Source organism: Vombatus ursinus, unplaced genomic scaffold, assembly GCF_900497805.2.
Source record: "Vombatus ursinus unplaced genomic scaffold, bare-nosed wombat genome assembly UNPS02014794.1, whole genome shotgun sequence".
NCBI lineage: Eukaryota > Metazoa > Chordata > Mammalia > Diprotodontia > Vombatidae > Vombatus > Vombatus ursinus.
The window spans coordinates 28,578,544-28,603,741 of NW_020954572.1; the positions used below are offsets into that span (position 1 = coordinate 28,578,544).

The 25,198-nt window shown below is 38.4% G+C and overlaps 1 protein-coding gene across 1 annotated transcript in view; it reads left to right on the top strand.

The window, feature by feature from the left end:
* AQR (aquarius intron-binding spliceosomal factor) overlaps positions 1-518 on the top strand; it is a 109,409-nt gene extending 108,891 nt beyond the window's left edge. Inside the window, exon 35 of the mRNA XM_027870100.1 lies at positions 36-518. Within this exon, the coding sequence (XP_027725901.1) occupies positions 36-311 (276 nt within the window). The 3' untranslated portion in view covers positions 312-518. The remainder of the gene's footprint in view (positions 1-35) is intronic.
* Positions 519-25,198: the final 24,680 nt, after the last annotated feature.

Below are 25,198 nucleotides of genomic sequence, written 5' to 3' on the forward strand. Positions count from 1 at the left end.
TAGATATGCTAAAATATTTTCTTCTTTCTCATTAGGCTTTGCTGCCTCCACCAGCTATGGTAGAAGAAAGTGATACAGTTCAAAATGAGGAAACAGAAATGGAAACTGAAGTAGAACCTGTCCATCAACCATCAGAGACTACCCCAACAACAGCTGAGGCTATTGTCATAATGGCAGAGGCCGCCCAAACAACATCACAGGCTACCCCTACAACAACAGAGGGCATAAAGACAGATTCCACACCTGTTCCAGCAGAGGTTCCATCCCTTTTGGCAGAAGTCACACCTACAACATCAGAGACTGATCAGTAAAGCTGACATCCACATTTGAAGAGAACAGTGTTCACTGCTCTATGAATGTAGTATTACTTTTCTGCTTTCATGTTTGCCTCCTACTTTGGGAGGACTGACTTAACACTGAATTACTATTATTGCTACACTTTCTGGTGTATATAGTTGTTTTTTTTAACTGTTCCAAATGTTAGGATCCATGGATCCATTAAAAAAAGACATTTTGCAGCCTTGTGTCACTTATTAAGTCTCACAAAGGGTAACTCAAATTAATAATCTAAGGCAGAAATAAAATACATTGAAAATAAATAACATAAAATACCAAGTAGATGTTAAAATGAGGAAGAAAATCTTCTCCCTTCCCGATACTCAAGTGAATTTGTGATCTCATTGATTTGGAGCTTCCAGTGATGCAGATTGTAACCCATCAATGCCTGGCCATCCTGTTTGATTCTTGTCTTTGTCCTACCATAAATTTAGAGCAAGGGGCCTTCCACTTGATGTGCTGGAGGCCTTACCTCCTTCTCCTTATATCTGAAAGTTACCAGTAGAGCACGCTGGCAAACCACTGGTCACCCCTCACTCTTAGCATTTAACTGGGCTGTTTTCCCTTCCTGTTATATAATTCCATAATGATATTCTTTACTCCTATTCTTCCAAGTTCCTTATTGATTATAAATAGCAGCTTGCTCATACCATGCCAGCTCTCCATTGCCTTTTGTATAATTCAGTTGAATTTTTCATAGCTAGTTGTGTTTCATGTCTTGCTGGCATTTAGCAACACCTATAGAATGTTAGCATTAAAAAGATGGGACTTTGCTTTTGGGGTTTGCAGACTGGGAAGTCTTTCCAACTTGGTCTCTTTCTGTTCAGTGGTGGGCCTAACAAATTGTCCATCTCTACTGTCTGTCTCAGATGTACATACTGTTAAAATCTGGGCAATAGTCTTCATCTACTTGATCTTGCCTTTGTGGATAGACACATATAAATATTTTCCATGATGATCAGTGGGGTTTTGGGGCCTAGTGCAATACAAGTACAATATCATCTACAAACAGGAACAATTGGAGGACCTCACTGTCCAAAGAAGGAATACCTCTTTGACCTGGAGTGTCTATTGGACCTTCTCCATCATGGCAAATACCTATGGTAAGCATACATTTTCTTGTTTGATGCCTTACCTGTTGTTTACTGACAGTGGCTCATTGAACAGGATTATTTCTATTATATATGCCAAGGAATCTTGAGTGGGTTTGATATATGGTTGGGAGACTCCTTATTAAAAAAATCTCTAAGAAAGTGTTTTATTATCCTGAATCAGATGCCTTTTTCGAGTTTTTTTTTTTGAGTCAACTAATAGTAAGCATAATGCGATATTATATTCTTTATAACTTTCAGTTAATTATGAAATTATAAATTGGTGGTCCATTGTTCAGTATTTCTGGCAAAAGCCTTTGTGTTCCCTACTAATATCTTCATCCAGGATGCCAACAATTCATGTATAGAAGCCTCTGAAAGATTTGGTGTAGGTGGGAGAGTAGTCATATGGGTCAATATCTATTTATTTCTTGGTCGTTTTTTTTTTAAAGTATTAATGAAGTCTGAGATTTTCCCTCCAGGCTTTTCTTATCTTTGGTTGCCTCAGCTACCTGGTATATGAGTCTCAACATTTTTACAATTGTGTCATCTTCAACACAGGTCTTCCCTATATAAACTTTGTTCAGTCTGGCTGCTTTTCATATTTTTGTTCCCTTCAATATTATTTCAGCTTCCAGTATGAGTACATCCAGGACCAAGATGTTAAGGTCCAAGTGTGGTGGTTCCACTCCTATTAATGCAGAAAATAGTTCATTATGATTTTTGCAGATTTTTTCCATTTTTTCTTTTGTATGTAGTCTTCTTTCTGTTTTTATCCTTAAATATGCTTGGGAGAACAAAAAGCTTTGTTGAAACTGGTTTTGCCCTCTGTTGATTGCTGTGTGAGGTGATCATGTTCATCATTAAGATTTTACTGAAAGTTAATGTGTGTGCCCCACTGTTGGCCTTTGGCAGTCATCTTTCTTTTTGGCAAGTAAGTCAAATGCTAGTTAAAGCACTTTCCAGGTTCTTCTGGTCTTGTTTTGGCAATTAATTTACATTGGTCAAGTTTCTAGCCAATGTTAGAACCAACTTGATGGCATTTCTGTTCTTATAATAATTTTGATTTTCACTTGTTTAAGTAGTTCAGTTGTTTCCATTGCATGCTATTTTTTTTTCCCTGTCCTTAGTTTTTTACTGATTTTTTTCTTAGCTCTCACAAGCCTGACTTGTGGTCTAGCTGTACACAGATTAGCTGACTTAGGGAAGACATCAATAACAAATCTTTTTTCTGTCTCTTCAAATGTAACCTTTTTGTTCTTTATGTTACTTAATACTTGCCTCATCTAGCAACTGTTTTCTCAAAAGTGTGTTAGCATAGATATGTGTGAGGCTCCTGTGTCGTCACCAAATCTTTGGCCTCTTATTCCTTATACTTGTACCACGCTTTTTCCATATATATTTGAAAGGTTTTACCAAGTTCTCCAGAATTTTTCTACGATTTTATCCTTTTGCAATGAATGATGTAAAAGCTGTAGTTATCTTCGTGGGGCCCATTTTGCAACAACATCGTAGTACATGATGAATGACCAAATATCCCATGAAGAAGTGTTTCTTGTTGACTTTGAGCTTATGATAAAGCCTACTATGCCAACTAATGTCTTCGCATCTCCAAGGAATGCCTGTTGCATTGAGCTGCAACTGTCTTTTTTTTTTTATAGCAAGAATGTCAAAACTTAAATGATTGAGCTCTTCCTGTGCTATGTTCACTTACTGGTCATTGGGAAATTTCGTTTAGTGAACTAATAATCAAATTAAAATTGATTAATGATTTAAAAACTGATTCTTAATACCCTTTCTGATAACATCTTTTGATTTTTTTTTTCCTCAGCATTCCATGGAACAGTCATCAAAGTACAGTGGCCTTTCTTGTTGCTGGCATTTGAGCTTTTACCTTGTCTCCTTCAGAGAAGAGCAGGGTTTGCACATTATGATAGAGTAGTTGCACAGGAAAGTACCTTTGGAGATCATCTAGTCTTATAAGAGAGGAAAATGAAATCCAGAGTTAGTGTGACTTGAACCTGGCCTTCTGAGTCCAATATGCTTTCCTTTATACTGTATTTCTTTTCAAGATACTTTAAAACCACTTAGCTTGGACTAATTCCTTCTTGTCCCTATTCCCACTCCTACCACCCAAATACAGAATCTCCTCAGGTTATGCATGGATTATTACAGCCTGATTCTCCTCCATCTTGCATACTACTGCCAGTTCTATCTTCCCAAGGTACCATTTTATCATGTCACCCTTCCCCTCACATTCAAAAATTAGTATGTCTAGAATGCTCACATTGCTTTTTTACCTATTCAAATCCTGCCTAGCCTTCAAGTTCCATTTTAAGCTCTGCCACCTATGTAAAGACTTTTAAACTCTTCTGCCCACATGAATATCACCCTTTTCTTAATGCTTTCTTTAGCTCTCATTATCTTTATCACATTTTAATATTTTGATTACATAGTTCCTTGTATTTTTTTTTTTTTGAAGATTTCACTGGTAACTCAACTCTTTGTGAAAAATGTGTAAGAAGGATTTGGTTCCCTATAGCATCTATACAGTATATCCCAAAAGTCTTAGTGCACTTTTAAGCTTATTAAAGTGTTAGGACCTCAAGAGCTCAGCAAATACTTATTGAAATGAATTAAATTGGTGGATTAGGAAAGAGCAGACTCTCCTATGAGAATTTTAGTGTCTCTAAGAGACTTGTTTAGGAGGCCAGGTGAACAGAGGGCTGAACTCAGGGTCCAGAAGAACTGAATCAAATCCTTCCTTATGCACTCATGAACAGTGTGACTCTGGCCCAGGATATAACCAAGTGTCAGAGACAAGATTTGAACCCAGGTCATCCTGACTCCAAGTCTGTCTACTTACTTCAACACCCTCCTCACATTACATAAATTATATTCACCATAGCAATCCCGCATTTCTTCCCAGTTACAAATGTGCTAAAATGAGAGGCCCCAGATAAGTAGCTTAAAATGTAAACCCATGTAAGATTTGGTAGTGTTGGCTTTTCATGTTTCCATTTCCTAATTAGTTTAAAGGAAAGTTATCACTGGCAGGGAAAGTGCTGACTTAATAGGAAGATGAGAAATTGAGGTGATGGAATGATGAGATAAGTGAAATACTGAGAAAACCACACAGGATAAATCTAGGGTCCAGAGGGTATGTAGGAGGGAGCTTTTTCTATCAGGATTGAACTGGTTAGTCGGTTATGTAATTTCACCGATTATAAGAATTTGAAAGCAGGTGTTTGGGCATCTACATGAGGCAGGGACCTGGCAAAATGATTTTCATTGGTCAGAACAGTATCTGGATAGACAAAGTTGAAAAGCAGCTTTAAAGTAATACTGTCTTTCCTGGAAAAAAAGATTGATTTTTCTGTCTGCCCTCCAGGGATAGGGGTCATGATACCTGCAACTAAAGCAAGGAAACCAGTAATCTTCTTAATTAAATAAGCCTTTTTTTTCCCAGTAATACAGATTACTGTTTAGCTGATCCAAGATCTTTCTACATCTTTCTCTGATTTGCAGCAAGTTATTGATTTTTGTCAAAGTAATAATGGCTGAGTTATTTTTAAATTGTTACTGGAAGGACCAAAGAGACACAGTGGATGACATGAGCAATTCAGGCTCATAAATTAAGGAGTCATATTTAATCAGAATTAAATAGTACAGGGCCTGCAGCCAACGTGTGACAAATTCACGTGAGGTTTGCCACAGCTTTCCCATTTCCATATGCAAGCATATTTGAAAACATCTCAAGATTTTTAAAATTAAAAATGCATATTAAAAGATATTTTAACTTATACAAACTAGAGGCCAATTAGAAAATTGTGTTCACAGTCAAAGGGCATGACTCCCACCCCTCTTCCAATTAACTAGATTATTTTTCATTTTTGTATTTTCTCCAGTGCCTTGTCCACAGTAGGAACTTAATAAGCTGTCTGTTGAAATTGGATGACATAGCCTGAAGCGGTTCAAGAATTTTGATGGGGGTTAGGATGAGGAGATAGCACTTCTAAAAGCTTCTCTCTGTTTAAACAGAGTGATATCTATTAGGCGGATTCATAAGTTAGGATAATGGAAGATGCAAGTTGAAATGATAATCACAAAAATTGAAAGAATGACCTGAATGTCCAAATGTTCTCCTAAGTTCTCAATGTTCCCATGGATTAGTAATTGCATTGCTTTGGTTACCCACTTGATGGGCCAAGCCTGATTCAGGCCTTTCAGATGGTTCAGATTCAAAATTGGAATGGAATGAGACACTCACATGTTTAAATAACAGCTAAACAAGTTTACTTAGCCATAGCATGGAATGGATATTCAGTTAGTTCAGGTGTATGCAACTCCCCTCATCTTCATACAGAAACAACCAGTCAGAAGGCTGTCTTGACATAGAAGATATCTGTCAAATCTAAATGGCACTGACTCCTTGTGGGCTGGCCTTTTGATATGCCAGGTGACCAGAAGCAACATTAATCCCTAGACCAATCAAGTCTCAGCGACAATTTCCATACCTTGTAAGGGTAAAAACCTAACCCATGTGACTGGATCCCTCTTTTAATTATTTCCTATTTTTTCTGTATCTAGCTTCTTGTGTATGTATTTGTTTGCATGTTGTCTCCCCCATTAGACTGTAAGCTCCTTGACAGCATGGATGCATATTTGGGTTTGGAACCAAATGAGAAATAGACCATCTAACATTTAACTAAAGGATGTTTCCTTAGCCACAGAATGGAAAAGATTTTCATCTAGGGTACAATGCTAGTTTAGATAGATACAACTCCTCTCTCTCCATATAGAAATGTATGTGATCAGAAGGGTAGGTTGATTCTCATCATAGGACGTCTGACAAGTCTAAGGGGCGCTGACTTCTCACGGGCAGGCCTTTTTATTCCTCTAGTAAGTTGCATGATTAACTTGTGCCCTAGTCCTCTGGATTGGTCAAGTCTCAGATAGCTTCCGTTCTTCAGAGGGAAAAAACTACCCTAGTCCATGGGGCAGTCTCTGGTAGGTATTACTTCTACCTTATTCTACCAGTGCCAATTGTAACCCACTCACACATTCTCATTTTATGCTTTCTTTGTCCTTATCTTCCTACAAATTCTCCATGACAGTTACCCAGGAGGCTGAAGGCCTTCCTTTAGGTCTTTTAACATCTTGCAGGGACCAATACAGCACTTGGGCTATCTATCCTTCATTCTCAGTACATGGTTGGCCCATCTCCTTTTCCAATTGTATTAAATCCCTTCTCATCATTGATAATACACTTTAGCTTAGTTATGGTCACCTACCATGCATCTTTCCATTGCCCTTTGAGTCATCTGTGATTTTTGATTTACCATCACTAGAATATTGGTATTACAAAGGTGATTTGATGCATCAGGGAATAGTTTGAGATTGAAAGCACTTAATTTTCCAAGTTCAATCCTGCATACTTTCTCCTATTCAATTCAGGTTCCATAAGTGCCTAAGATATAAGTGCCATGGAATCAACACTGGATTGCTCACCCAACTAGGAAATACGCATTTTTCTTCCATTTTTAAAATTTTTTGCTGTGGGGTTTATTGGGCCTCTTTCAGATTGCCATGGATCTCATTGGGAGTCTATAGCATTCTGGAACTTGATGCAATTGGAACATCATTACAAGGATGATAGAGGAATGTTATGAGCAATATCACTTATCAAAATAGCTGAAAGTATGGGGGAAAGTTAGCCTTCAGAGAGCTCAGTATGAGACCCTACTAAGCCAGATTACTCCAAGATCATTTATAGATTTAACTGGAAGGATATAAGATAAATGGACCATGGACAACATCTATGAAAATTTCCATAGTGATCTCTCATCACCAATGACAGTGAAACCATCACATTTGGACTAAATATCTCAGAACCCAGTGTACTATATAAATAATTGGAGCTGGCACTTAAGATGATGAAATTGGCAAAAATGGCAGAAACAGACCAAATATGCATGGAAGAAATCTATGCTGGAGGTAACATAATTTTGAAAGTATTAACGGGTTAATTTTTAACATATGGAAAAGAGTAGAAGATAGCAAACAATTGGGGGAAAATCATGAAATGCTATCATTACCTCCTAAAAGGCTATGATCAAACTACTGAATTATGTGCCTTACTTATCTCTAAAATTTTTACGAGGAGGATCTACATTGATATAAAAGACATCTTTGATGAAAATATGAGAAAGGAACAGGCAGGCTTTTGAAGATTTTTTTAAAAATAGAATTGTATTGATTTCATGTTTTTGTATCACCTAGATTTCTCTGTATTCCTCCTCCCATCACAGAGAGCCAGCCCTCAAAACAGATTTTTTAAAAATCAGCAAAACTGATTTAAGAATCATTGATAAAATTTGATATTATATGCTATGTTCCACACCCATTGACCAGACCTGCCCTCTCCCCACCCCCACCTCTTGCAGATGATTTTCAATAGCAAATCATATCTTTAGACACGGAATTGACCAAAAGGCGTACTGTTTATTTTTGTTGATTATTTTAAAAATTGCATTGGTAGTACCCTATGTTTGAAATACTTTTCTCCTAATCTCCAATTCTTAGACCACTTGCTTCTTTTTAACTTTTATGTCTCAACTCAGGTGTCACCCCCTGCATGACACTTTTCCCAGTCCCCCTTCTCCAGTCCCTTGTCTGTATAAAGACTACTTTCCATCTTTCCTATTTTTATCGTATGTACCAATTTCCCTCTATGTTATCTCCCTGATTTGAATATAAATTTATTGAGGTCAGAAGCTAGTTTTTGCTTTTCTTTGTGTCCCCAATGCTTAGCACATGTGGTTCGTGGTATTTTGTAAGTTCTTACCAAATGTCTTTTGTTTGTTTGGTTGATTGATTGATTGATTATGCTAGGTAAAAGAACAGAAGAATTCTAATGCTGCCATGGTTCCTCTGAAAAGCCTAGATGTTAGGTGTAATTTTGAAGTACTTGCATTAACTGCTTTTTAAGCCAATATTAAACACTGCCTCTCTCTTAGTCTGGGGACCATGGAAGTCCTCTTCAGTTCTTTCCTTTCCTTTCCTTTATCTTCTATATCCAAACCTTTTTTTCTTTATTTCTTTTTTGTCCAGATGTGTGATTTCATTGATATAAGGGAATTCCCAGTGAGATAATGCCCTCTACCAGTGCAGGCCAGCAGTTAGCCCTTTCATTATAGTCTAAAGTCTCTTCAATTTATAGTCTTAGAAAATTGCCTAGGGAACTGAGAAATTAAATTACTTGCCCCGGGTCACAGAGACAGGATGTGTCAGAGGTCTGCCTGATTGTCTGAGGCCAGCTTTCTATTCACTACACACTACACATTCTATACACTGCACCACTACACTACACGCTATAGCTAATCCTACTTGCAAGACAAATCCTCTGTATTTTGTCTGGTGACATATTTTCTGTTTCCTGGTAAATTTTTGCACCCTCTTCCTTTTATATATGCTAGGATGACCTAGCCAATACTCTCTTTTCTTCTAGGCCCATTAAAACTTCATTATAACAATTGAATTTTGAAACAGCATATGTAATAGTGGACAGAGCACTGAACTAGAGTCAGAAAAACCTGGATTCATATCTTTCCTCAGACACTTATAAGTTCCATGACTCTGGGCAAGTTATTTAATCTTTGTGGCCCTTAGTTTTCTCATGAGTAATATGAGGGGAGTTAATGGCCTCAAAGGCCCCTTTCAAACCTAAATCTATGATTTTTTCACCACTGTCTTTTTTTTAATAACCTTAGGTGATATCATAAATCAGAGGATCAAGGAAGAAATTATCTTTCAGATCTATGGATGGAGAAAGAGTTCATGACTAAATAAGCAAGAGAATCACTCAAGATAAAATGAACAATTTTTATTTAAAATTTTTAAGTTTTTGTTAAAACAAATTTAATGTAGTTAAAATCAGAAGGGAAACATAACTGGGGGAAAAGTCTTTGTAGCAAGCTTCATATCCGAGATGAATAAGGAACTGATTCAAATTTATAAGAATAAAAGTCATTCCCCAGTAGATAAATAGTCAAAGGATATGAGCAGTAGTTTTCAAAGGAAGAAATCCAAGTTATTAATAACCACATTAAAAATGTCCTAAATCACTAATAATTAGGGGAATGCAAATTAGAGCAACTTTGAGTTTCTACCTTGAACTCATCAGACTGGTAAAGATGACAAAAGAAAAAAATGACAACTGTTGAAGGAGCTATGAGAAAACAGATAACACTTGTGTACTGTTGATAGAGTTGCGAATTGGTCCTGCCATTCTAAAAGCAATTTGGAACTATGCCCCAAAAGTTATTAAGTTGTGGTACTTTGAATTACCTATGCCACTACCAGACCCATGCCTTAAAGAAACTGAAAAAAGAGATAAAAGACCTACACGTACAAAAATATTTAGAGCAGTTCTTCTTGTGGTAGCTAAAAGCTGGAAACTAAGGGAGTGTCCTATTGGGAAATCACTATCAATTGATAATACTAGTAAATATGCCACTTGTGGTATATTAATGCAACAGAATATAAATGTGCTATAAGATGATTAAATAGATAATTTCATAGGAAATTGCGAAGACCTCTATGAACAAAGTGAAGTGAGTAGAATAACAATTATGCAATAATAATAACATAGAAAAAAAACAACTTTGTAAGACTTTAGCACTCTGATCAACACAAGTTCAAAAGAATGACCCACTAGAGACATGATGAACTTATAGTACAGAAAGAGACATATTTTCAGATATGGTCTATCTGACAATTTGTTTTGCAAGCCTATGCAGCTATATAATAAGACTTCATTTGTCAGGTTCTTTCTTTAAATTTTTTTTTTACTTGAAGGATAGGGGATAGTGGGAGGGATAGAATAATAAGAAAAAAAATTTTTTAATTATCTGAGATGGACAGAGACATTTCTGAGGAAGAAGCGAAGGGGATGTGTCATCATTTCATAATAGATTAATAGAAGGTTAGTGATGGATGGGAGCTTACAGGTTATCTAGTTCAACCCCCTAATAGTTCTATACAAAAGCAATATCTTGAAATAAGATGAATAAACTGAGTAAAGCAGTTTGACCAATGTACCATGACATTAGCATTAATTCATATAAGTCCACTGGGAAAAGGTCACTGAGCATTTCCTATTTACATTTTCATTTTAAGCTCCAGGATTTAACACTAAGCCTTTCTTCCCCCTTTTGCTCCCCTCCCTTTTTTTTTTTTTTCAAAACAGTGAGAGCACACAGCTCATATTACGTACGCATCTCATTTTCTCAGCTTGTTGGTTCTCTTACTTCCTTAAAAGGTGCAAATATTTTTTAAAAGGAAGAAGAATTATTTAGCATAGCCCTTGGGAACATAACTAGGAATAGCAGAGTGAAATTAAGGAAAATACAGAATACAGAGAGAAACTTCTTGGTGGGAATGTTTAATCATGAGTCTCTATTGGGCCAATCACAACCTACCAGTTGATCTTGAAGCCTTACTTGGGCAATGTCTAAGAGGTCTAAGTAGTTACTAGTTTGGCCTTTCCTTCCCTGATCCCACTCCCATTCCCCTTGATGACTTACCTGTATTGTAAACAGATATCCTACCTCGGTCTTTGGAGGTCATAAAACATTGAGAAAATCAAAAAAAGTTCTCCAACTTAAAAAGAGCATGGAACCTTGATTTAATGCTCAGAAACGTCTCCTTTGACAAACTGGGTTGCTAAACTCAGTTTTTTTATGTAGACTTACTTCACAGATTTGTCCTTTCTAGGTGCTGATCAAATAAAATGCTGAGTCTTCAACATATCTAGTTTCTAGCTAAGTTATTTTATTTTCATCCCTACTTTGTGCTTTGAGTGCCATCGTCAATTCTTGGAAGTTTCAAAACTTAGTCTACCCAAGAAAGAGGTCAAGTCATCTCAGTCATATTGTATGCGTTAGCGATTTGCAGTTGAGCAGGAGTTGACTAAGTTAATATTTATTTTTCTATGCTTTCAAAAGATCTTTATTAAAATCACATAATGTTAGAAGAGGAAAGGACCTTAGTAGTCGAAACTACTCATTTTACAAAAGAAGAAAGTGAAGATCAAGGAGGTTGAGACTTGCCTTAGGGCACACAGAATAAGTGATGAAGCCAGAACACCACCTAAACTTCTTATTCAATTAATCAAAAACTTAATAATTGCCTGCTATGACCTAAGCAAAAGGCAGTGTGGCGTAGTGGATTGGAGTAAGGAAAACCTGGGTTCAGGTCTCACTTCTAACATATACTTTCCTGTGTGACCCTGGGCAAGTCACTAACCTTTCAGTGCCCCTTGCAACTTTCTGAACTACAACTTGCAGAGCAGGTGCTAATCTCCATTAGTAGAAGGAGTTTCTCTCTGGGAGTTCCCCATACTAATGAAAACTGGTGTAGTCACCCCTCAAAGTGTGCTAGATGCTGGGGTATACAAAAATGAAAAATGACATATTTCTGTTCTAAATAAACTCACAACTGAATGAGGAGATGACAAGTGCACAAATAAATATTACATTAAGATAAAACGTAATAGAGATCCAGATACAATTTAAGAAAATCTGAGCAAGTAATCACTTTCACTTAGGAGGTCAAAGGAAGGTTTCATAGAGAAGATGGAACCTTCGTTGGGCCTTGAAGAAAGAGGATTTCAATAGGATGAGTTGAGGAGAGAATATGTTCTGGCCATGGGGGATAGCCTATGTGAATGCACGGGAGAAGACCAGGAAGAGATAATAGTAAATATAGGCTGAATGTAAACGGTTTGGGAGGGAGTAATGAGAAATAAGATTAAAAGGGTTAGTTGGAGCTAGATTATGGCATAGGAATAGCACCTCCATTTCATCAGTAAGAGGAAGGCCAGGATGAAAACCCTCTACCAAGATAGGTTAGCCTCGTCTTTGCGATGCATATTCTTAGAGGTTCACCCTAGAGCACCAAGAAAAATGACTTGCTGGGATGTCTCGAACCCAAGTCTTTCTAGTTCTAAGACCAGTACTCTTTATTTTAACATATGACCTCCATGCCAGGGTAAGGAGTTTGTCTTTTATCTTAGAAGCAACAAAAAGCCATTGAAAGATTTAGAGCAGAGAGTGACAGTCAGATTTGTGCATTAGGAAAATTATTTTGACAGCTTTGTAAAGGATGGATGGCAAGAGGTGAAACTAGAAACGGAGAGTCATTAGCTTGTGAGAGGCAGCATGTTATAATGGCAAAGTCATTGGATTTGGAGTGACAGCACCTGGGTTTGAGTCCTGGTTCTGCCCCTTCCTAATTATGGGACCTCAAGCAAATCATTTCACTTTTATGACCCTAAGTTTCCTCATCTATAAAATGAGTATAATAATGTTTATGATACCCACTAAACAAGGTTATTGTGAAGAAAGTGTTGTATAGGCTTTAAAACCATATCTGTATGAACTCTTGTTATTTTAATAGCCCAAGACAGAGGTGATGAGAGCTTGAACAAGGAGTCTGTGTGTGGTGGGGGGGAGGCAGGAGGAAATGACAGTATGAATTGAGAGAAGTAGACGGAATCAAAAGAGATTGTGGAGGTGGATTGATAGGACTTAGTAAGTAATTACATGGTGGAGGGGAAGGAGGAGAGGGAAACTCAAAGATGACTAAGATTTGCAAGCCTAGGTGTCTGGTAAGATTTTGTCATCAACAAAAATAGTGAAGTTTGAAGGAGAGGCACTTTTAAAAGGGAAGATAATTCATTTTGTTGGGACCCATTAAATTTAACAGGATTATAAATTTAGAGTTGGGAGAGACTTTAAAGGTCATCTTGTCCAACCCTCTCATTTTTCAGATAAGAAAACTGAGATCCAGAAAGGTTTAGTGATTTGCCCAAATTTATACAGGGTTCATTTATCCAAATTTAGCATTTATCTGTTGCATCCTAGACTAAAAAAAATCTGAACATTATTTTTTTCATAACTCCAATGGTTTCTTTTTGAAATGTCATGATTGTAGAATGGCTAAAAATGCATGTCTTCCTGACTCAAGGTTAACATATGGTTTGTGAAGACAGGCCTTGGTTTTTTTGCTTTGGTATTTGTACTTTTGTTTTAGGTGGAGATGAATACAACCTTGTGAGATTTGAGAAGTCAGGAGAATAAGTCATCTGAGGTCCAGGAGTACAGTCCATGCTAGGGTTTACATCCAGCTGGCTAAGCGTCAAGGATCCAAGGATTGAGGAATGACCTTTGGGACCCAGTCCAGTAGTAGCAAGGGCTCCTCCAGAAGTAATGTCATATTTGGACATGAACTTAGTTGGACCATTGATACGTAGAAACTGTGTTAAGTCTGAGCCAATTCTTCCCAAAGAATAAGGTGGTATAGGGGAGAGTGTGTCCCTGAGATGTTGGCAGGAAATATTTGTGCTTCTTGCCACATCTTTGAACTAAATGTCACTTTGTAAAAACTTTACGATATTAATTTGGTACATGGAGTTAGGGTGCTAGTGAACACAGCAGAATATGGTAACTAGTCAAGGATGTTAGAGAATAGACACCTTACACCCTCAGAAGTCCCCCTAGAACCCTGAGGAGACAATAGAGTGAGAGAGGGGCCAGAGAATACTCTCTACACTGCTGCAGGCACCATCATCATTTGGTGTTATCCTTGTCATTTACCCCACATATTTAATCAGTTGTCAACTCTTATTTCTTTAAGTTCCACAACATCTCTTGTATCTATGCCCTTCTTTCTACTCATGGGGCTACCACTATTGTTCAGTCCTTCATAACCTCTTGCCTGGACTATTAGAATAACCTTCTAATTGGTTTCCCTGCCTCTAGACTGTTCCTCACCTAAATCCATCTTCTATTCAGCTGCCAAAAGGATTTTCCTAAAGTACAGGTCTGACCATTTCACTCTTGTGCTCAATAAACTTCTTTGGTTTCCTTTAGGATTAACTGTGAATTCCTCTGTCCGGCATTTAAAGGGAAGGGTAAGAGAAGGGAATAAGCATTTATATAGTGCTTACTATGTGCCAGGCACTGTGCTAAGTGCTTTACAAATATTATCTTATTTGATTCTCACAACAACTTTGCAAGGTAGGTGCCATTATTATACCCATTTTACAGGTAAGGGAACTAAGGCAAACAGGTTATGTGATTTGCCCAGGATCGCACAGTTAATAAGTGGCTGAGGCTAGATTTAGATTCAGGGCTTCCTGTTTGTCTGTTTGTATTTTGACCCAGACCAGCAGTGAATTGACCCATCAGCTATAACATTGTCCTCTACAGTCAACCCAGATGAGTATGGAGTGATACATCCATGATGCTCAGAAGCAGACTTGCCCGAGACTCCGTACTGCGAGAAAATGTCTCCAAGGACCACCTTTGTGCTTCAAATTGAAAGCCACTCAGGGACCTTGTGTGTGTGCAGATTGAGGGGTGGAGGGGAGACATAAAATGAGTTAAAGCTAGTTTCTCTTCTTGGGTGAAACAAAGCCAATGGGTAAATTTCTTTTCAGAGTTGGAATATCAGAATCAAGATTGGAAATAACTGCACAAGTGTTTACACTGCTGGGTGGAAGCCAAATTAGCATTTAATTTGGGTTTGAAATGGATGCAATCAGAAACATCAAGGGGAGGTACTCCAGTGAGCAGGACTATTAGTGCCTCTGAAATGCTGGTTATTTACTATAAAGTCATTTTGTTTTGTTATAAAACAAAGGCAGTGCATGCTGAAACAACATTTGTCTTAAATTCGGTGACTTGTTGGAGGGGAGAGCCAGTTCAGCCTTGAGCAGACATTTTGATTTTGTGTTGCTATTTCCGATCCACCAGCCCTGGAAGGCTGGGTTTCAGCTTCCAAACTTCCTATCACGGTCTTTGCCCCTGTCTGTCTCTTAGCGTTTGTCATCATTAACACATTTTGGAGCTGCAGAGAAAGAGCCATGTGAAAACCAGTTTGTTAAAGAAGAATCCTGAGGAAAAAATAATTGCACAACATCACAGAATCTGAGAGCTGGAAGGAATCTCAGAGAGAATCGAATCTCATTTTCCAGATGAAGAAATTGAGACTCAGAGTGGTTAAGCGACTCTCAAGGTCACAAAACCCTAAAGGTGGAAAGCTCAGTTTTAAACTCAGGTCTTCAAACTCCAGTTCCAGCACTCTGTGACATGCTTCAAATGTCAAAGTACTTTAGAATACTTTAATTTTTCAAATATCACGCATGCATTTCCTACACTACAGGCCTACTCTAGTGCCTTGTTTTTGTATGGAAGTGACCTGACGTCTGGGAGATAATGACAGCCAGGCACAAGCTCTGGAAGGTGACATCAAGGAAAGATTTTGAGCATAGGCCTATTAACTAGTCTCTTTTTGTCATCTGAGCACCTAGTTAAGTCTGGGGAGGTTGACCTCTAAGTAATAACTTTTTTTTTTTTTTGTCACAGTAACCCATGAAGGCCATCTGCTTCCCATTTCCCTTCCAGCCCATGCTCCAGCCAAACTGGCTGCCTCAATATTAGCAACTGCCCCCTTTTCTAGCTCCCTTTTATGTGTTGTTCAAGAAGGGAGGACAAACAACAACAACAACAACGACAACAACACGTGTCGTCTTCCCTCATAAGAATGTAGACTTCACAAAACTCTTGGTCATCTTGTTTTTGTGTCCACAACACTGAGCACGGTGTCTAATACATGAGTGTATTAATAAATGCTCTAGCTATCTGTCCATCTACTTCTCTCTCTCTCTCTCTCTCTCTCTCTCTCTCTCTCTCTCTCTCTTTCACTCACTCACTCGTTCTGTTTGGATAGACAGAGGCATGGAAATGGTGTGATCTGCACTGCTCTTATCTTTCTTCTGAGCCTCAATCCCACATCATCAACCACCTGCCGGACAGCTCTAACTGCAGAGGCAGCATTTCCAAAACAGAATTTAGTATAGTAAGTTAGAGATGGAAAGCCATTTGAGTACAACCCTCTTATTTTATAGAAGAGGAAACTGTGATATAATATAATATAATATATAATATAATATAATATAATATAATATATAATATGACATAACATAACAATATAATACAGCATGACTCTAACATAACATAACATAACACAACATAATATAATATAATAATATGATTAATTAATCAATCAATAAACATTTATTGAGCATCTATTATGTGCCAGACACTGATGATATAGATACAAAGAATAAAATAATCCCTATCCACCAAAAGTCTATTTTAGCATAGTATGATGGAAAGTGTGTTGGAGCTGGACTCTTAGGACTTGGGTACAAACCCAGAATTTGCCACTTAACTTACCTGATTAAACTTGGGAAGGTCATTTAACCTCCAGGGCCCTCAGTTTTGTAAATTGTAGAGCGAAGGGGTAGGTGTAAATAGTCTCTAAGGTCTCTTTCACTCCCAAATCTGTGATCTTATAATCTCTTCCAAAATTTACGCTTCTTCCTAATGTTACACTAACTTCTTTATTTCTGCCAAGTGCATCCAGGTTTGCAACTCCAGTGTCATTTTCAACTACTTTCTCCCTTCCCAGAACATATCCAATCAGTTGCCATGTTATTTTGATTCTACCTCCCATATTTATTCTTTACTCACATAGCTCCCATCTTATTTGGGTCCCTCATCATCTCTCACAGAGATGATAATAGCTTCCTAGATGGTCTCCTTACAATCAAAATCATCCCACCTCTCGGATCCATCCTCTGGTTTGATGATCAGTCCGTCGATAAGCATTTATTAGGGCCTACAGTGTGCTAGGTGGTGTGCTAAGTGCTGGGGACACAAAGAAAGGCAAAAAACATTCCCTGCTCGAGGAGCTCACAGTCTAATGGGGAAGAGAAGACCGAAACAACTATATACAAATGACATATACAGGCTAAATTGTAGACAATCAGGAGATGGAAGACGCTAGTATTAGAGGGAATCAGGAAGGCTTTCTCATAGAAGATGGAGTTTTAGCCAGATCCTGAAGGAAGCAAAAGAAGCCAGAAAGCAGAGATGAGAAAGGAGAGTATTTTAAACATAGGGGAAATTCGGTGAACATGCCCAGTGGAGAGGTTGGAGTGTCGTGTAAAAGAGACAGGAAGGAGACCAGTGTCATTGGATCCCAGAGTAAGTCGGAGGGGGAGGAAGCTGTAGTAAGACTAGAATGCTAGAAAGGGGCCCAGTTGTGAAGAGCTTTGAATGCCAGAGGATTTTATATTTAATCCTAGAGACGAATTGATATTTTTAAAGCACCGGTCTGACTATGCCACACTCCTGCTCAAGAAGCTGTAGTTGCTCCCTGTCACCTAGAAGATAATAATATTAAACTTCTCTGTATGACTTTAAAAAGCCCTCCCCAATCTGGCTCCAACCAGACTTTCTAGACTTTCCCCCCCATCCCTCCCCTTCCTATACTTTACATTCCAGCCATGTTAACCTATTTGCTTTTCCCCACATACAACAGTTTGTCAGCCCTCTCTTTGTGCCTTTGTACAGGCTCCAAGGCTGTTTGCCATTCCTGGAATGGAATGTCCCACATGCCTTTTCTCAGCTCTGCCTCTTGGCGTCCCTAGCTATATGTAAGCTGTACCACCTCCTCCCTTCTACCTCCAGGACTTTCCTGAGCTTCTCATTTGTCAGAACTCCTCCAAGATCACTTTATATTTTGTTTACATTTTGAATTTATTTTTTTTTAGATATATGTTGTTTCCCGCAGTAGACTCTAAGTTCCTAGAATGTAGGGGTGTTGATTTTTTTCTTGTATATTCAGCAGTCTAACGCAAGAGAGTATTGAATAAATGCTTGTTGAACTCAACTGAATTGGAAGTTAGAGTGCTCATCCTGATGAAATCATCGACCTTTGAAAGATTAAACTTTTCGAGCAGTTTCTGAAATTAGCTACAAACAGTTCTGCTAAGGCCACAATTTCAAGATCCGGTCCTATATTTCAACCCTTATTAAAGAGCAGTTTCTTCTAGGGGGCAAAGGTGTACAGAGAAGCAATGAAAGTACTGACTTTTGGAAAATCAACAGGAAATTGCTGGCGCCATTGCCATGACAATGGCAATTTTTAGATTCTACTTTGATCAAACTAATCTTTTATCTTGTCAGGCTATGTACGTGTAAATGTGTTTATACTTATGCCTTTTTAAAAAAATGTCACATTCATTTCTAAACATGTCTTTCCCCTTCCTTTATGTGTTAGCCTTCCCTTAAAACAAATATTTAAAAAGAAAATATTTTAAAACCCAGTTGAGTAAAACTAACCAGTACATCAACTTTGTCTGACAATATGACAGTATGTACACATATATATCCCTATCCCCATTTCTATAATGATGGGAAGAAAGAATATTTTCTCAACTCTTCTTGATCATTATAATTACACAGCATTTAATTTCCATTAATCATTCTTTCCATTTAATTGGCATAGTAATTATGAACTTTGCTTTCCTAGTACTGCCCCCTTTGCTCTGTATCAGGTCATGTAAGTCTTGCCATACTTCTTGGAATTTTTCATATTCACCATTTCTTACAACATGACAATATTTCATCATATCCCTATATCACAATTTGTTTAGCTGTTCCCTAACAGATGAGAATTAATTTTTTTTCTAGTTCTTTGCCCCCCCCCACAAAGAGTACTGCTATAAACATTTTGAGACCTTTTTTTATGTCTGACCTTCTTGTGGTACATATACCTAGCAGTGAGTTCTGTGGATCAAAGGATATGGACATTTTAGTCACATTTTAGACTAATTCTAAATTGCTTCCCAGAATGGTTAGACCAATTCACAGCTCCACCAAAAATGTATTAATATGTGTCAGGGTCTTTATTATGGGCCCAATTTGAAGCAAAATTAGGGACAGTTCTCTTAACAGCCCCAGTCACATATGAAACTCCTATACTCTGGGGAAAGGTCAGAAGCACTACAAAGCCAGGTTTAAAGAATGTAAACAGGTCCTTGGTACCAGACTTGTCACTCTTGTAAGAGATTAAAGGTGCTAACTTGTCAGTCATTGATTCCTAAATTAGCAGGATCTACAAAGGAAAGATATGTTGTATATTCCTAGGCACTTCTGGAAGCTCATGAAGAAATTTTATAACATCTCTCATGGGACAAGCACACTTATTTTTAGAATAATTGACATTAGGGAGAAAGGGAGGGAGATAGAAAGACTTTTCTCTTGCTGTTGGTGGGAATTGTCTATATTAATCCTCTATGTGAAGGCATTTTTTTTTTCCTGCAGCAAAACTGTAATGATAGGATTCTGAGAGGTGTGAGTGTATAACTGTGTGTCAGCACCACAGAGATGAATCATTCAGGATAACCTGGGGAAGTTGGTTAGAACTAATAACCCAAGCTGGAAAAGGTAGATTTATTCATTGGCCTTGGTATGTGTCAATTCTGTGAAAGAACTGGGAGATGGCTCATTCTTCATATGCAAACAGGAGCTTAGTGGGAGGTTCAACAAGGGGCCATGGCTTTGAAATTGGAAAACAAAGCGGTCTGTTCCTGGTCTTTGAAAAGAATGGCATGATTTTCAAAGGAACTTGGCCTAGATCAGTGGTGTCAAACTCAAATAGAAATGGAGGTCACTAATCCATAACTAAGAATCCTTGCTGCTGTAGATTGACATAGTTTAAAAGTGTAATATTATCTGGGTTTTATTGTACTTCTGTTTATTTTGTTAAATACTTCCCAATTACATTTTAATTTGATTTGGGCTACAGTGGGAAGTGTTGTGGGTCACATGAAGTCTAATAGAAGCATGTTTGACACCTTTGGCCTAGATGATACAGCCTAGTTCAGGGATGGGAAACCTGTGGCCTCAAGGCCACAGGTTCCCCACCCCTGACCTAGTTCAATTGAATTGAATTGAAAGAAGGAAGATTCATGGTAAGTGTAGAATAAGGCTTCATAACTGGATGGTGAATTTGCTTTAGGTAAACCAAAAAGGTCAGAGAAAATTAGGTTAGAGATGAGTCAGGGTGTACAGGGGCTAGAGCCATTAGGATTTCTGAAAAGGTGAAGAAGTTGATGGTCAGATTACTAGAAAGGAAGTATATTTTTTCCAAGAAGCCAAGGGTAAGGAGAGTAGGACTTCTAAGGGGCTAGAGCCTTAGAAACTTGCAAGAGGACAAAGAAAATGACTTAAAGTTCAATATAGAATAGCCTGAGGCCCAGGGAAAAGACTCTGAAAGTCAGTTAGGAACATATCTACCTTATCTTCCTTAAGGATGGGCCATACATGGAGATAAAACTAACTTCCTTCCTTCCTTCCTTCCTTCCTTCCTTGCTTCCTTCCTTCCTTCCTTCCTTCCTTCCTTCCTTCCTTCCTTCCTTCCTTCCTTCCTTCCTTCCTTCCTTCCTTCCTTCCTTCTTTCCTTCCTCCCTTCCTTTCTTATGGGCCCCTGGAAGGCTTCTATACTCCAAAATATATCTGCCACCTATCACTAACACCTGACATTCTATTTGAAACTCTTGGAATTAGAGATCTGTCTCTTTGACTTAAAGCTTTATCTCCTACAAAATGCAAATGTTCTCTTAGGGGTAACAGTTATGTGCGAGTGATTTATCAAATATATGGAGAATAGAGAGGTTGAGGAGAAAACGTGGAAGTCTGAAATCATTGTGTGCTTGGAAGTAAAAGGAGGAACAGGGAGCACAGAGACAGGGAGGGCCCCCAAAGGCCATGTAGCAAGCCCTGAAGGCAAAGCTTGAGCTCCTTCACAATGTTGCCTAGGGCCATCCCTGCTTAGGAGACCATCACTTCCCAAGGAGGTCACTTTAAGGATGACAATCTGATTCTGCCTCTCTCTGAAGCCCCAGCTTTGGCTTCCAGCTGAGTCTGATTTAAGCAGTTATTATAGGTTGTGACTTCAGCAATGCCATTTGTACTCAGTGGCTTCTAGCTGGAAATTTATTTACATATTAGCTTAAAGGGCCTTAGACTCCTCTGAGACCTCCCATGTTGGCTAAATCTCTGTAGACATTTATTCGTAATCTATTGCCCAGTTTGTTTAATTTAGAATAAATTAATCTTCACCGGCACATTGGAAGGAACTGCAGCTATGATCATTTTTTTATTATTTATCTAGGGCCAAACCAGAATCTGTCAAGCACCAGAAGCTGAAAACACTTATCTTTCCAAGACCCCAAGACGGTGTTTCTCCCTTTCTGTCAGCCCTACTTACATAATCCAGGGGAAGAGCACTTAATGATGTTTAGCAAACGGCTTCACTGAGGGCTGGAGAGTGTACTACACCCTGCCAAGCTTCCCATTAGTTGTGGAGGGAGAACTATTTGTATTCTGAAATGGAAAATCAACCAGGCAATCACCTGGCAGGAAGCGAGGCCCTAGAAATAAAACAGGATTGCATTCGAAGCTTAAAACGTTTCTATTTATAGGTTCAAGTTTAATCTATTTGGGTAAATTTAGCATTATGCAATGGAACCTCAATTAACCAGAATGCTAAGGATGGGGGTGCTTGGGTAACTGGATTTCTTGTTTATTTGCTGGTTTAGTCAGAAATGTCTTCCCATTTCAAGCCTTTTGTTATAAATCTTTCACATTGGATAGAATGCTGGATTTGGTGTCTGGAAAACTTGGGTTTGAATTTTACTTCAACCATGCACTAGCTGGGTGACTCTAGGAATGAGACTCAGTTTCCTCGTCTATAAAAATGGGGAAAATAATTTCCACAGTGCTAATCTTACAGGGTCATAATGAGAATAAAATGAGATAATATTTGTAAAACACATTGCAAATGTCAAAGCACTATATAAATATCAGTTATTGTTATTTCCCTACAAGTGGAATGACCCTGGCCTTTCAAGTATTGCTGAAATTCTACTTTTTTAATATCATAGGACCTTAAGCTCGTGTAATCCATTGCTTTCATTTTACAAATAAGCATGTTTACCTCAGGTAGACATTGAAAATTAACTTTCTGGCTTCAGATTGTTTGTCTTTTTAACTCAATTCATTTCAACTCAATTTAATAAAAATATGATAGTAGCTATTATAATCTAGTAAATCGAAATGAAAACAATTTAAATAAACCTCATTAGTCATGTATATTTCAATGTGAATGAATTTATTGGGGCCCTCTCTGAGATGCATAAGCTACTCACCCCCTTGAAACAATAAGACTTTCATTACCAAAGCAGGGCTTAGGGAAGGGTACTGAAGAGCGAATTGGGGGAGCTGATTATAAAACTTATCTGCTTCATAACCTTGCCTGATGTTAGTAGACTTTCCTGCCTCAGTAAAAGCAGTATACTGGAAAGAGGTTAAGGGGTGGGGAACCTTTGGTCCTGAAGCCACATGTGGCCCTCTAGGTCCTCAAGTGTGGCCCTCTGACTGAATCCAAATTTCCCAGAACAAATCCCCTTAATAAAAGTCCTGCCATTACCTTTTTGTGATGACTTAGGATCCTGTAGTGCCTCAGGGCCATTCTTTCGAACATCACTTTCCACTGCAAAGGAATGGAAGCTAGAAGGATGCTTTAAAAGTTAGGCAACTGGTCATAATCCGGAAGTTGGTTCTTTGGACAAATACACATGCACACATGAGCACAAATACACACACATACACACTGTGTGTATGTAGAATATGGTTTATTTGAAGGTCAGTGTTTCCAGTTCATCAAAGTTAAAGTGTACTTCACTGTAGGAGGGTGGTTTGGAGTTCCATTTTTAAAAATATCCGAATGATTTGTCCAAGGTTATATGGTAAGTAGCAGAACCAGGATTCAAACCCTGATCATCTAGCTCCTAGTTCATTGTTTCCTGCACTACACCACATTGCCATAAAACGTGGTCTCTATTTTTTTTTTTTTTTTTTAATACTGAGTCTCCCTCTTTCCTCTCTCACCCAGGCTGGAAGTACAGGAGTGACACATGGCCAGATCCCATTACTGACAGCATGGGATCTTTGACCCCATCTGTTTTCAACTTGAGCCAATTTACTCTGCTGGACTCACTACATTGGTGCTGGGTTAGTGTAGACAATGGATTAATCTAGCCGACTGCAGCTCAGAACCCCCAAGTTCAAGTGATCCACCAACCTTACTCAGCCTCCAAGTGTGCAAGCTTTTGCCTCTTTTTGTATCCCCAGCACTTTGCACGTTGACTGGCACGTAGTAGGTGCTTAATAAGTGCTAACTGAATGACTGACTGGTTTCTACTCTTGATTATGTGGTCTCACTGGGGAAACGAGTCATCCACACCTAAATAGTTATTATAAGGAATTCTTGTAGGAGTTGGGAGGAAGCACGAATCACTAAGAGGGAAGATGGAAGAAAGAGGCAGGAAGAGATATATGAGAAATGGAGCCTAGAAAGGATAAGAAGTATTTGAAAAAAGTGAAGAATAATAATAGTTAACAATTATATAGTGTTTAAAATCTGCAAAGAGCTTTACATGAATTAGCTCGCTTGAACTTCTCAACAATCCTGGGAGTAATTACTTTAGGTATTATTATTATCATTTTTCAGATGTGAAAACTGAGGCCTGGAAAGGTTAAATGACTTGCCCATGGTCACTTTTTGGTGTTGAGCTTTTTCTGTTGTGTCAGACTCTTCATGATCCCATTTGGGGTTTTCTTGGCAAAGATGCTGGAGTGGTTTGCCATTTCCTTCTTTCAGCTCATTTTACAGATGAGGAAACTGAAGCAAACAGGGTAAAGTTACTTGCTTAGGGTCACACAGCTAGTAAGAGTCTAAGGACAAATTTGAACATAGGGAGAGGAGTCTTGCTAACTCCAGGCCTGGCACTCTGTCTACTGAGACACCTAGCTGCCCCAGAATGGTGTCTGATAAGACAGAATTTGAATCGAAGTGTTCTTGCTTCCAAATACAGCCTGTTATCTGCCACATTATACTGTCTCTGAGTCAAGACACATTATACTGCCTCTGATTCAAGACTATCTGGATTGCAGTAGTGGATTTGTATTGGGAAACAGCAAGAAATAATATTAGAAAGGTGATTCTGGGCAAGAGGAGGCAACATGGTGGGGTGGAAAGAATATTTTCTTTTGAATCAGAGGATCTGAATTCAAATACCACCTCTGCATTTCATATCTGTGTGATGTTGGCCAACAACATAAACCTCCTTGGACCTTTTACTACAGTGGTTTTTAGTATATTCACATTCACCCCCTATCAGATGTTTAGGTGACTTTCAGTTGCTCATGATGATAGATAATACTGCTGTACATATTTTGGACAGGTATTTTTTTATGTTCACACTTTAGAGTAACGGGATTATTGGGTCAAAGGATAGGGTTATTCTGATCCTTTGAATATTGCTTTTTATAAATAAAAATGTTTTTAGAGTCAGGAAATTTCATTCCCCATGGCATTTATTTTGTGATGTCAGTTCACATTGCTACAAAGCTCCCAGAAATAACACATGTGGGGCACATTTTTCTTGCCCGATGTGCAGGCATGCCATATGCTGGCTCTGTTCTTACTTCCTAAATGCTGACTGATCTGAGAGAGCCTCCTGAAGAAAGGAGTCTCCTGAGGCTGTCTCTGCACAGTCAGAATAGTGCCTGAAACTGTTCTATCCACCGAGTCAATGTGATCAGGCAATCAATAAGCATTGATTAAGCACTTACTATGTGCCAGCCACTAGGCTAGGGACTGGCGCAATAAATACCAAGAATCAAATAATCCTGGGGCAGCTAGGTGGTGCAGTGGGTAGAGCACTGGCCCTGAAGTCAGGAAGATCTGAGTTCAAATCTGGCCTCAGACCAAACACTTGACACTAG